The sequence below is a fragment of the Puma concolor genome, chromosome E2 (assembly GCF_028749965.1).
Source record: "Puma concolor isolate L17-30 chromosome E2, mPumCon1.1.hap2, whole genome shotgun sequence".
Lineage (NCBI taxonomy): Eukaryota > Metazoa > Chordata > Mammalia > Carnivora > Felidae > Puma > Puma concolor.
The window spans coordinates 56,730,186-56,743,581 of record NC_141681.1 but is presented as its reverse complement, the minus strand read 5'-3'; the positions used below and the strand labels follow the sequence as shown (position 1 = coordinate 56,743,581).

At 40.4% G+C, this 13,396-nt stretch overlaps 1 protein-coding gene and 1 long non-coding RNA gene across 6 annotated transcripts in view; one reads left to right on the top strand and one right to left on the bottom strand.

Annotated features, from left to right (window-relative positions):
- Window positions 1-1,026: 1,026 nt before the first annotated feature.
- LOC147573797 (uncharacterized) overlaps window positions 1,027-13,396 on the bottom strand; it is a 42,247-nt gene continuing 29,877 nt past the window's right edge. The window contains exons 4-6 of one of the 5 annotated variants that reach the window (XR_015244442.1): window positions 3,205-3,388; window positions 2,652-2,735; window positions 1,027-1,288 (exon numbers count right to left, since the gene is read on the bottom strand). This is a non-coding gene — a long non-coding RNA (uncharacterized LOC147573797). Of the gene's footprint in view, window positions 1,289-2,640; window positions 2,736-3,204; window positions 3,389-13,396 lie in introns of all 5 variants that reach the window. The other 4 variants (XR_015244443.1, XR_015244441.1, XR_015244444.1 and 1 more) reach the window with 4 other exon arrangements.
- On the top strand, window positions 2,066-13,080 carry LOC112850865 (uncharacterized). The gene is made up of 2 exons (XM_086688358.1): window positions 2,066-3,747; window positions 9,682-13,080. The coding sequence occupies exons 1-2, from the start codon at window positions 3,465-3,467 to the stop codon at window positions 11,733-11,735; spliced, it is 2,337 nt and encodes a 778-aa protein (XP_086544484.1). The 5' UTR covers window positions 2,066-3,464; the 3' UTR covers window positions 11,736-13,080.

Below are 13,396 nucleotides of genomic sequence, written 5' to 3'. Positions count from 1 at the left end.
GAAGAGCAAAGGAAAGGAGTTGGGAATGGCCGTCTGTCAGGTGAAGTCATATCCTGGGTCGATTTCCTGTCTCTCATTCCTGCAAGGCCCTTGGACTTGCTAACCTTGTCTGAGTCTGAACTGTTTGTCCACACTCCCCCAGGCCTTCCCCCAGTCCCTCTCCTCTGCACTTAGATTCCAGCTCGTAGTGACCCAGGTATCGGAGCCTGTGAGGGGGCTACACTGGGCACATCCTGAGGGGCTTCGCAGAAGGCGAGTGGAGACGGGTGGTGTCAGTGTGGCTGGGCTGCAGGGGGTGTTTAGGCGCCGCCTCTGGACACACAGTAGGCTCTCTGTCGACCAGGATGAAAGAAGCCGTGTGTGGAAGTCCTGGATTCATGTGTAGGAAGAGTTGGAAGACTCTGGAAAAGAAGAGTGGTAAGAAGAAAGCAGCTCTGCCTGACCTTGTAATGCATTCAGAGCTAAACAAGTGCACCATGCTGTTTCTGGTTCCAAACTACTAATTTAGAATCAAGTTCAGAAATCAGCATCCGTGATAGTGGATGTTTTATTCCATAGTTGGTTTTACAGTGTGGAGTCAACCTAATCAATGGTAAAGGTTTTAAAAAAATCATTCTCAGCACATCTGTCCCACAGAGACCATGGCGTTCCTACAGCAGCTCTTGTGAGGCAGATGTTTTAGATGAAAATGGTGTTAATTTAGCCCAGATCTGGAGCATAGAACTTTATCTTCACCATCAGAGGGGCTGTAGCCATCTGGTTCCACCATTATTTTTAAGTATTATATCTCATTGACCTTGGACATGACATGAGTGAGTGACATGTATTGATTGGTTGATTGAATAAGCTCCAGACCAAGAAGCAACTTAGGCACGAAGATGTAGTCAGAAGGGGATGCTCTTCCCTGTCACTTCCCCACCCTTCATGTCTCAACAGGGAACCGATGTTGTCAGTTCTGTGGCAGGAGTCAGTGCAAACCTGATACAAACGCATTTAACACTGGTATAAAATTTTAGGAAATCTCGATGAAGTTTGTCGTAACATTTTATTATGCAAATTAGAAAAATTTACACAGCACGTCTAGACACTGTTTTCATGTTAATCAACACAATCAGACACAGCTTGCTCATTCAGAGCCTCATTGGATCATTTTCTTAATGGGGACACACGGGGACCTTTGCCATTTTTCGCTGATGTAAAGAATGCCACGATGGCTGTGTAGGAGTAGGCCGGCCTCTCTGCGGATGTCTCAGGATTTCTCTGGGTCAGGCAACTCAACGTGTGATTACTGGGTTAAGGACAGTGCATTTCACATTAGGATAGATTCTGTCCGATATGGTCTCCTGAAGCTACGAAGTACCCCATCCCACAACAACACGAGACTTCCCCCCCTGACGTAGGCAAAATTGGTACTGTAATATCTTTGTGTTTGAAAATTGGGGAGAAATTGACAATCCGTTGTATTTCCATTTTCCACCTACTTGTAACTTTCATTAGTTTTGTGGGAATAAAACCTGGATTTTCATACTTTGCTGTTCTCCTTTGATATATTTTTAAGGGCTATTTTATGGCTTAATTCTTTACACACAGCCTTGTGTCTTTATTTTATCAGTGTTTTGCAGTGAAATGTAAATCTTTCCTTCTTGCCCTCTACTTTCGGATCTTTCTTAGGCAGATCTGAGCTAGCATAATCTCAAGGTATTATGTTCCGTTTAGTACTCTTTTCTTAAAATTATCTCCTTAAATTGGCTTTTTGTATATATCTGGTAGTTATTTATTTCATTGATTGTAAAGTTTCATGTAACACACACAATAGGTTCATGTGGTTTTTTTTTTTTTTTAAATTTTTTTTTTTTCAACGTTTATTTATTTTTGGGACAGAGAGAGACAGAGCATGAACGGGGGAGGGGCAGAGAGAGAGGGAGACACAGAATCGGAAACAGGCTCCAGGCTCTGAGCCATCAGCCCAGAGCCTGACGCGGGGCTCAAACTCACGGACCGCGAGATCGTGACCTGGCTGAAGTCGGACGCTTAACCGACTGCGCCACCCAGGCGCCCCGGTTCATGTGTTTTTTGGCAAATCACTCCATTTAATTTTTGTTTTCAAAATTATTTTTCCTCAGCACAATGGCCACTGTTTCGTTTTTTTAAATCCCACATTTCTTTTGCATTGGAATTGCTCTGAGTTTCTAAATCACTGAGGTCTTTATGTCACCACACCTCCAGTAAGAATTAGGTTTGGGGGTGCCTGGGTGGCTCAGTCAGCTGAGCATCTGCCTTTGGCTCAGGTCATGATCTTGTGGTTCATGAGTTCGAGACCCACGTTGGGCTCTTTGCTGACAGCTTGGAGCCTGGAGTCTGCTTCAGATTCCATGTCTCCTTCTCTCTCTGCCCCTCCACTGCTCGTGTTCTCTCTCTCTCAAAAATAAAAAAAACATTAAAAAAATTAAAAAACAAAAAGAATTAGGTTTGTCAGTTTTTGGTCATGTCTTTGTTATGTCCTTCACATAGGTTGGGAAATGTCTTGCAAATAGGTTCCTCAGTGCAACTTCTAATGGGAATGAGTGTTTCCCCCCAGCTGGGCCCAGCTTAGGCATCCAGAGCAGCGGTGAATGGCAGGAGCCTGGCTGGCCCACCTACCTCAGCCTCACCTTTGGTGGAAATGTTTCCAGTGCTTACTGTGGATTGTGATGCTTGGTGGAAAGTTCTTCCTCAATAAAAACGTTTCAGATGTCCTGTTTGGTATGATTTAAAAAAATTTTTTTTTTAACATTTATATTTTGAGAGAGACAGAGCATGAGACGGGGAGGGGCAGCGAGAGGGGAGTCCCAGATTCTGAAGCAGGCTCTAGGCTCTGAGCTGTCAGCACAGAACCAGATGCGGGGCTCGAACTCAGGAACCGAGAGATCATGACCCGTGATCTGAGCCGAAGTCAGATGCTTAAATGACTGAGCCACCCAGGCGCCCCCCGCCCCTTTTATGTTTTTGTTTTTTTTTAATCATCCAATATTTCTTCAAAGATCTGCTGTGACCAACCTGTGTTCTATTTAGTTCAATTAATGTACATTAGTAAAGTTCATCAACCCGAATCCTTTGTTGTTTTTAGTGGAATAAGCTCCATTTGATGCATACATTCCATAATGGCTAAATGTCTGACTTTAAATGAAAACATGTATTTATATTTTTGCATATAGTTTGTCACACCTGAAGTTACCTCTTGTGCTCTAGATCCACTATATGTGTAGAACTGTCACTCAGGAGAAGGTCAGGTGTACGGCGTACGGCGTCCATATAATCAACCGCGAGTTGGATATTTTTCATTTATATCGTTCTTTTTATTGTCCACAAAAATGGGAAATCTACAGTGATGTAGTGGATTCGACATCCTCTGATGGAAAAATATAATGAAACAAAATTAGGGACCTAAGAATTGCTCACAGTTACCTGTTCTTGCCCAAAATGATATGTCAGAACATTCACTTCGGTTGAATTGGTCCTTACACTGCTCTCCCGCTCATATTTTGTGTGAACAGGAGAACTCACCCCCAAGGATCCGTGGTGAAATGTGTTTTTCATTTCAGGAACGGTTGACCTTCAGGGATGTGGCCATAGAATTCTCTCAGGAGGAATGGGTGTGCCTGGACCCCGCTCAGAGGGCCTTGTACAGGGACGTGATGCTGGAGAACTACAGGAACCTGGTCTCCCTGGGCAAGGAAAACGTCCCTCCAGAAGTCGGGATCTGCCCCAGTGAGTCTCTTGGGAGCCCTTGCTCTGCTTGATGGAGATTGAGGCTGGGTTCATTTTGAAATGAGAACTTTTATGAGGCGGCATCCCCTTCCGCTCCCCCTTTCATCAGATGGTCTGCCCACCCCACCCTAGATTAGTGGTGCCTCCAGAAGTTGAGGAAGAACAAAACCTTATGGCAAACTTTAAAAAATGTCTCATTCTGGATCCACTTAGATCCATGTACTTCTGACTCAGTAGTTCTTGGAAGAGAGCTGGATATCTATGTTTTAAAAATATCCCATAAGCATTCAGGAGAGAGTGAAGAGGCCTGTGGAATGTTTTTCTAGACATCTGTAACATCCTCTTTCCTCAGCTGAACAAAGGGCTGGAATTGGATTCTGGAAAAGATACAGCACATCACATTCCTTTTTTTTTTTTTTTTTCATTCCTTTCTTTTTATAAGCAGGAATCTCCCTTTCTGTCTTGAATGATATCTCTATTTTGGAGCAAGGGAAAGAGCCCCAGACTGGAGAGCAGGGTGAAAACAGTGAAAAAACCAAACGGGTGGGAACATAGGCAAGAGCTCAGAAGGGCAGAGAGGAGGCCACACCGTTAATGGTGTTTGGGGAACTCTCCGCCAGTGGGGGAGTTCTGTGGGAAAACAAATGTGTCTTTCTTGTGAGCTCTCAGAGGAAAAGTTTGCTTCCCTTCCCCTCATCACTCCCTTCTTCAGACGTGTAGAAATGCATCCTCCTAGCCCCTGGCTCATGCAAAGACCAAGGCAAAATCTTTGTCATGACCTGTAGCACTCTATTAAGTGCCCCATGACCTCTTTTTTTTTTTTTTTTTTTTTTTTTTTTTAAGATTTTATTTTTGGGGCACCTGAGTGGTTCAGTTGGTTAAGTGTCGGACTTCGGCCTAGGTCACGATCTCCTGGTTTGTGGGCTCCAGCCCCACGTAGGGCTCCATGCGGACAGCTCAGAGCCTAGAGCCGCTTCGGATTATGTATCCCCCTCTCTCTCTGCCCCTCTCCAGCTCGTGTTCTCAAAAATAAATAAATGTTAAGATTTTTTTTTTTTAATTTTTTTTTTCAACGTTTATTTATTTTGGGGACAGAGAGAAACAGAGCATGAACGGGGGAGGGGCAGAGAGAGAGGGAGACACAGAATCGGAAACAGGCTCCAGGCTCTGAGCCATCAGCCCAGAGCCTGACGCGGGGCTCGAACTCCCAGACCGCGAGATCGTGACCTGGCTGAAGTCGGACGCCTAACCGACTGCGCCACCCAGGCGCCCCAAGATTTTATTTTTAAGTAATCTCTCCACCTAACGTGGGGCTCGATCTTACAAACTCAAGATCAAGAGTTGCACGCCCTCTTGCTGAGCCAGCCAGGCGTCCATGCCCCTGTGACCTCTTTTGTTCCTTGACCATGAAGGGCACTAGGGGGCTGGTTTTAAGGGGTTCTCTTTCTCTTTCTCATTCTTTTCTCATTCTCATTCTCTTTCTTTCTTTTCTCATTCCATTCTTGTTCCCAGTCCACACGGGTCAGAGCTGAAGCCTCCCCAATCCTGGCATCAGGACTTCTCTAGGATCATCCTCAGTCTGTGTGCTTAGGAGACCTGCTCCTGGTGTTGGAAAACATCAGCATCTGTGGGCCCAGAGCTCTCTGCCTCTTCAGGCCCTTTCTTCAGTTTTGCTTTTGTCCCACGTTAGAGTGTGTGTCACGGGGGTGGGTGGGTCTTTCAATCCAGCCCCGAAACTGCTTTGACTCAGCAGCAGTATAAGCACGTCCACACCACACTATACTGTAAGTTTTGCTATGTTGTGTGTTTTTGTTACTTTTCTTTCAAAGTATTTTCTACTTTGCTGTGTGATACCTTCTTTGACCCATGGGATTTTTTAAGTGTTTAAAGATCTTCATGTATTTACGTCCTTTCCAGTTTTCCTTCAGTTACTGATGTCAAATTTCATTCTTCTGTGGTTGGAGAAAATACTTTGTATGATTTCACTCTTTTTCAATTTGTTGAGACTTACTTCACGGACTGATATATGGTCTGTCCTGGAGAATGTCCCACGTGCAAGTGGGGAAGAATGTATTCTGCTCTTATGGGCGGGGTGCTCCATATACGTCTGTCAGTGCTTGCTGGTTTATACTCGGCTAAAATTGTCTGTGTCCTTCCTGAATTTCTGTCTGGCTGTACTCTCCATCATTGAAAGTGAGGTCTGGAAGTCTCCAAATACTCTTCTACAACTATTTTTATTTCTCCCTTCAATTCTATAAATATTTCATATATTTTGGGGTTCTCTTGTGTATATGTTCATATTTGCTGTAATTCCTTAATGAGTTCTACTTTTTAAAATATATATTGTCCTTTGTCTCGTAACAATTTTTACTTAAAGTCTGTTTTTTCTGATACTCCAGACACTAGGAAAACAAAAAATTCATTAGATTCGCATTGCTCTCTGAGCCCACAGTATCTCCAAGGTATGCCTGTATATAAAAACTTTCTTCTTTTATTTTTTATTTTTTTTAGTGTTTATTTATGAGAGAGACAGAGCGCTAGCAGGGGAGGGGCAGAGAGAGAGGGAGACACAGAATCTGAAGCAGGCTCCAGGCTCTGCACTGTCACCACAGAGCCCAATGCAGGGCTCAAACTCACGGACTATAAGATCATGACCTGAGCTGAAGTCAGATGCTTAACCGACTGAGCCACCCAGGCGCCCCTAAAAACTTTGCTTCTATAAATCCTGTCCTTCTCTCCTCTGCTGCTGTCACAAATTCTGTATATATATTGTGTGACCATCAGTGGTTCACATTTAAATCACAGATTTTAAATACTGTTTGATGTTGTTGTTTTAATCAATAGGGAAAAAGAGTGACAAACCGGAAACACAATACTAACCTTATACTCACCAGTCTACTGTCTTTATTACTGTTTCTTATTTCTTGATGTGGATTCGCGTTTTTGTTTCTTCCTTCATATTAGCCTCAAGCATTCCCTTTACTAATTTTTTGTTAGACTGGTCTTCCAGCAAGGGACTCCCCAGTTTTGTTTTGTTTTTCTGGCAACATTTTAACTTTTCTTCTATTTTTGAAGGATAGTTTGAAGTGTGTAGAATTCTTAATAGACCTTTATTTCTCTTTAGCACTGTGAAAATGTCATCCCGTTGCCTTCTGGTTCATACGGTTTCTGGTGTGAAATCATTGGGTAATTTTATTGACGATCTCTTTTACCAGAGGAACTACCCTTTGCCGCTTTCAGGGTTCTGTGTCTTTGGCTTTTGACAGCTTGATTATGAAGTGTTTCACTGTGGGCATCTTTCAGTTTATCTCACTCGGGCCTTGCTGAACTCCTTGGATATGTTTGTAGGTTTATGTACTTCACCAAATTTGGGAGTTTTTCTGCCTTATTACTTCAAATATTTTTTCTGCCCATTTCATTCTGTCCTCTCCTTCTGGGATTCCCATGATCTGTGTTGGTACACTTGAAAGTGCCCCGCAAGTCTCTTGTTCCATTCATTTTTCTTCATGCTTTTTTCTTCTGCTGAGACTGAGTAATCTCAGTGGACTTAATTTGTTCAATTTGCCTGTTCAATTTGGTGCTAAACTCCCTTAGGGCTTTTTCCATTTTAGTTTCTGTACTTTTCAGCTCCAGAATGTCGATTCTGGTTCCTTTTTCTAATTTCTGCCTCTTTCTTGATATTCTCAGTTTTGAGAAATATTGCTGTCATTGGGTCCTTTGGTTATTTGCATATGGTCTCTTCATAGTTCTTTCAGCATAGTTCTTTCAAAATAGTGACATAAATTCTTTGTCTAGCAAAGTCTGATGTCTGGGCTTCCTCAGGGACAATCTTTGTTAAACTGCTTCTTTTCCTATGTATGAGCTATACATTATTGTTGGTTTGCCTGCCTCATAATTATGTTTTTAAGTTAAACATTTTGAGTATTATGACAACTCTGGAAGTCACATTCTCCCCCACCCATACCCGCACCTCAGCATTGCTTATTGTTGTTTACTGCAGTTGCTGTTGTCTGTTTAGTCATTTTTCTGAGTCAGTTTTGTAAAGTCTGTATTGTTTGTCACATCTGGTTTGCTTAGTGGTGAGCTAGTGATTAAACGCATAACTTCTCAAACACCTGGAACCAAAAAAAACCAAAAAGCAAGAGACTCCTAGTCTTTGGAAATAGACTTTGTACGTTTGTTTGGGAATACCCAAAACTCAGCTTGGCGGTTTACAGTGGGGTCTTAGCCTTTACCTCCTGCTTCTGCCGAGCCTGAAGGTTAACAGGAGGTGAGGCACAGGGTCACCTCACGTGTTTTCTGAGCACTGGCCCCACCCTGGGAATGTGCACGACTTAGATTCCTAGGAACGTGTAGCTGTTTTTCAAAGCCCTTATTCCCCAAAGCATTTTACTCCCCAGCCCTTCATCCCTGGCTTTACAGTGTCTTCTCTTGGCCCCAAGTGTGCCGTCTGCTAGTATACTTGCCTTTAAATATGCTTGTCAAATGCACACCACTCCCACCCCATCTGGTAAAGCACCTCTTGAATTCGGCAAAGGCAAAACTTTTTGAGCCAGTTTTTCAGTGAGCCACCAAGCAGATCAAAGTAAAACCCACAATTCTTAGAGAATCAAGTCTGTTCTGCCACTCCCGGTACATGGGACCTATAGCAGGAACATGGGCTGCCTCTATGCTGTAGAGAATGGGATTGGGCCAGGGGAAGTTAAAATGTTAAAATCTCTCCAACTGAGATCAGCTGCCTTTTTCTTAAGTACCTACGTGATTGCTGTAAATCTTTGTTTGGTTTCCAGAATTTTGATAAAGTTGATTCTGACAGTTTTTGCCAACTTACTTGCTGTTTTTATAGAGAGATGGACTTAGAATCTTCCACGATTTTCATGCTGTTACTTTTACCCAGTTCTTTACAATACTAATTATCTGAAAACTGACATTTCAGAAGCCACTGGGCATGTGTGTAACTTAGACTGCTATGAATATGTGGAAGCTTTTCTCAACATGTTTTCCAATTCTCATATTGTGTGCTCTTTCTGGAATATAAGTCCTTTCCCTTGTTATTAAGAGAGAAATCATTAGAATTCCAGTCTATAATTGTGTGTAAGTGTGGTTACTTATTATTTACCTGTTGGATTTATCTTGGTTTAATTTAAAAATTTCATTTATTAACTTGTCATCTACAGATCAGGAGTTTCAGTATCTAGTATGGAATATGACTGCAAGTCACCAATTGTTAAATGTTCTAAAATGCCTATTCTGCATACAGCATAGACAGTTTTAGAGTAGATATTAAGAATATTTTCTTATTCCAATGATGTATTAAATTCTTCTTGACTTATTACCTTTTTATTTTTACTTTTATGGTTTGTAACTTCCAGGTATTTATCTTATTAATTTTTTTTTGAAAGACTTTATTTTTAAGGAATCTCTATACCCAACATCCGGCTCAAACTCATGACCCCGAGATCATGAGTCATATGCTCTACCGACTGAGCCAGCTAGGCGCCCCTAATTCATATTTTTATGGATTGTCATTACTTCATGTAGAATTGTGCCTCATCATTTATTTGCATACAGTAATTATACTGTAAATATGCATTTGTATAATACGTTTTCAGTACGACACACCTATTTGTCTACTGGCATTTGGTGTGTGTTTTGATGTGGTGGGCAAAGAATACACTTTCTTTCAGAACTTACATAAGTTTACATAATGTGAATGATTTGGTCATAGGGTGTTTCAAAGTAGGTTTCTCTTAATATAATTCGAAATACATGTTATCTTTTATTAAAAGATTCTATTCACTTTGCCTTCTTAAACATTTACAGACTTTGGTTGAGAAGTTTTTATTTCTTCAATGTAAGTTTTACTTTTAGTGTAACATCCATCTTGCAACTCTAGTTAATATGAAGACTTTTTTTTTCATATATATCTTTCAGATAGCTCTGCTACATTCGTGATCAAGGAATTATTACGAAAGAAAGACATTAATAATGGAGAATTATACCAATCAGTGCTCTTGGGAAGACCTGAAAGCCATGGCCTTGAGGATTTTGACTTCAGGGAAGTCTGGGGAAATATGTATGAATTTGAGAGCAAGTGCGAATATGAAGAAAGAAATTCAAAAGGAATGCTTGTGACAGATAACCTAAATCTCAGTGGTCGAAGAAATAAACAAGACAGCAAATCCTGGATTAATTTACCTTTAAAGCACAGTGTTTCTTTAAGAAAAAGTACATACCGATATTTTAAACAAGGGAAATCATTAATAAAGAATTTGTTAAAAATAAAAACCAATATAGTCTATGCAGGAAACAAGTACACAAAATGTTTTGAAAATAGAATTGCATTAAGCTCCCAATGGCATCTGGCTGAATTATTTCAAACTGAGGAGAAAATTAGTGGAAGTACTCAAGTTGAGAAGTCTGTCAAAACTTGTTCCATTTTGCCGCTTCAGAGATTGCCTCCTAGTGTCAAAACCAACATTTGTAATAAATATGGAAAGGTTTTTATGTGTCCTTCATTGCTTACACAGCACCAGAAAACAAAAGTTAGAGAAAAACCATACAAATGTAATGAATGTGGAAAGACTTTTAGCCATCATTCAGTCCTTACTAGTCATCAGAGAATTCATTCTGAGCAGAGACCTTACAAATGTAATGAGTGTGGTAAAGCCTTTAAGCAGTTCTCAAACCTCACAAGACATCAGAGAATCCATACCGGAGAGAAACCATATAAATGTAATATATGTGACAAGGTCTTTAATCAAAATTCCCACCTTACAAACCATTGGAGAATTCATACTGGAGAAAAACCACACAAATGTCACGAATGTGGTAAGGCTTTTATCAAGTGTTCAGACCTCTGGCGTCATGAGAGAATTCATACAGGAGAGAAACCTTACAAATGTAATGAATGTGGTAAGGGTTTTACCAAACGTTCATATCTTTGGGATCACAAGAGAATTCATACTGGAGAGAAACCATACAAATGTATTGAATGTGGCAAGGTTTTTAGGCAGTGGTCTACCCTCAGGATTCATCGAAGAATCCATACCGGCGAGAAACCTTATAAATGTAATGAGTGTGGCAAGGCTTTTAAGCAATGCTCACACCTCACTAAGCATCAGAATGTACATCCTGGAGAGAAGCCACACAAATGTACTGTGTGTGCCAAGGCTTTTATCCACATTTCAAGTCTTGTGAAACATCAGAAAATTCATTCTGGAGAAAAACCATACAAATGTAATGAATGTGGTAAGGCTTTTATCCAAAGTTCAAGTCTTGTGGATCATCAGAGAATTCATACTGGTGAGAAACCTCACAAATGTAATGAATGTGGCAAAGCCTTTACTGTGCGTTCAAGCCTAACTAAACATAAAAAAAAACATACTGGTGAGAAACCTTATAAATGTAATGAATGTGATAAAGCATATACACAGCTTGTACACCTTACTAGACATCAGAAAATACATACTGAAAAGAAACATGATTCAGGTATACATGGTAATGCTTTTATTCAAAGCTCAAGCCTGGGGGATCATCAGAGAATTCATGGAAGAGAGAAACCTTATAAATGTAATGAGTGTGGCAAATCTTTTAACTGGTGTTCACGCCTTACTCGACATCAAAGAATCCATACTGGAGAGAAACCATATAAATGTAATGTGTGTGGCAAGGCTTTTAGTCAAAATTCAAACCTTACAATTCATCAGAGAATTCATACTGGAGAGAAACCTTACAAATGTAATGAATGTGACAAAGCCTTTAAGCAGTATTCAAGCCTCATAAGACATCAGAATATACATCCTGGAGAGAAACCACACAAATGTATTGTGTGTGGGAAGGCTTTTATCAAACGTTCGCACCTCTGGGGTCATGAGAGAATGCATACTGGAGAGAAACCATACAAATGTATTGAATGTGGCAAGGCCTTTAGACAATGGTCTGACCTCAGGATTCACCAAAGAATTCATACTGAAGAGGAACCTTAGAAATGTAATGAATGGTGGGGTGCTTGGGTGGCTCAGTCAGTTAAGTGACTGACTTCAGCTCAGGTCATGATCTTGTGGTTCATGAGTTTGAGCCCTGCATTGGGCTCCATGCTGGTGGTGCAGAACCTATTTGGGATTCTCTCTCTCTCTCTCTCTGTCTCTCTCCTTCTGTCTGCCCCTTCTCCACTCTCTCTCAAAATAAATAAACTTTTTAAAAATGTGAGTAAAAAAGAAACATAATGAATGAAAATCATTTAACCATTTTCCTCAATACACTATATATCAGAGGATTTATACTAGGGAGAATTAAGTCTAGTCCAAGATTAATCAACCTCAGATGTTAAATTATTCACAGTAATTAAAAGTCAAATCATTTAAGACTCATGAGATAAGTGTCAGTGGAACAAGGTGATCTTTAGTAGTGATGTACCATTTATTAAAAAAAATTTTTTTCAAGTGCCATCTTTTTTTATTATTTTGAGAGAGAGAGGGAGAGAGAATCCCAAGCAGTCTCTGTGCTGTCAGCACACAGCCCAGTGTGGGTTTCAAATTCATAAACCATGAGATCAGGACCTGAGCTGAAACCATCAGTCAATGCTTAACCCACTGAGTCACCCAGGTGCCCCTGTACCATTTCTTTTAAACCTACTTTTTTTGTTTTTAATTTGAGGTTTCTTAAAAAGCCTACATTACTATTGATGTCTTTCAACCTGAAGTTTGGTGTTCTACTTTCATTACATGTTTTTTTTGTGTGTTACCATGATGGTTTCTGGGAGCAGATCAATATGATAAAAGGGCCTACTTTATTAAATGAGAATCATTCTTATCCATGTATCCTGAAGGAACACTGAATTTTAACATACAATGTTGTGTGGTATTGAATGAGAAAATGGGTTGGGCAGAGAATATATGTCAAACAATGATGTAAATAGTATGTTCAGGATCCCTTCTACAGATTTGTCAGTACAACAGAGGGCCACTGGATTATCAGAAACCACTGTTGTGCCAGATAGCATGAAAAAGCAGGCTTTAAGATTGAGAGACTGAGATTTTCATGATAGGTTAGCAGGGACTGCTTATGTGCTAGAAATAATGGAGAAGAAATGATAGTCATCCTCTCCCTGTAATGAAAATAGTGGCTGTATATCAAAGATAAGTGAAAATTTAGCCTTATTTTGGGGAACTAAAAGCAATTATCAGAGAGGAGAACTTAATCAAAACAACCAGAATACAGTGTAGAGGTACTGGATTTGTGTTTAACCACTACACTGATGCTGTTTTACTCAGAATATATCATAGTTATGTTTTCGTTAATAAAATGTAATCATTTTTTCAAAGCTCTAAATGAATTATTTTCTTCCCCCTATCAGATCAAGTCTATCCTGTCTCATTATAGTACTTCAACACAAACATTAACAATACATCTTCAGGCTGTCAAGGCTGAAAAGCATCTGCAACAATTTTCTTCCCTGATGGAATCAAAGAACATAAAACTTTATGAATATATACTCATAATTTACTTGAGTTACTCCCTCCACCCTCTGCCTCTTGGATATTTATGTGGCTATGATGAAAACAGCACAGCAGTGCAACCTTAGACTCCAAACATTTGAAGTGCAATTCATCAGTGTGCACCTGATGTTTCCATATGCCCTTGTTTG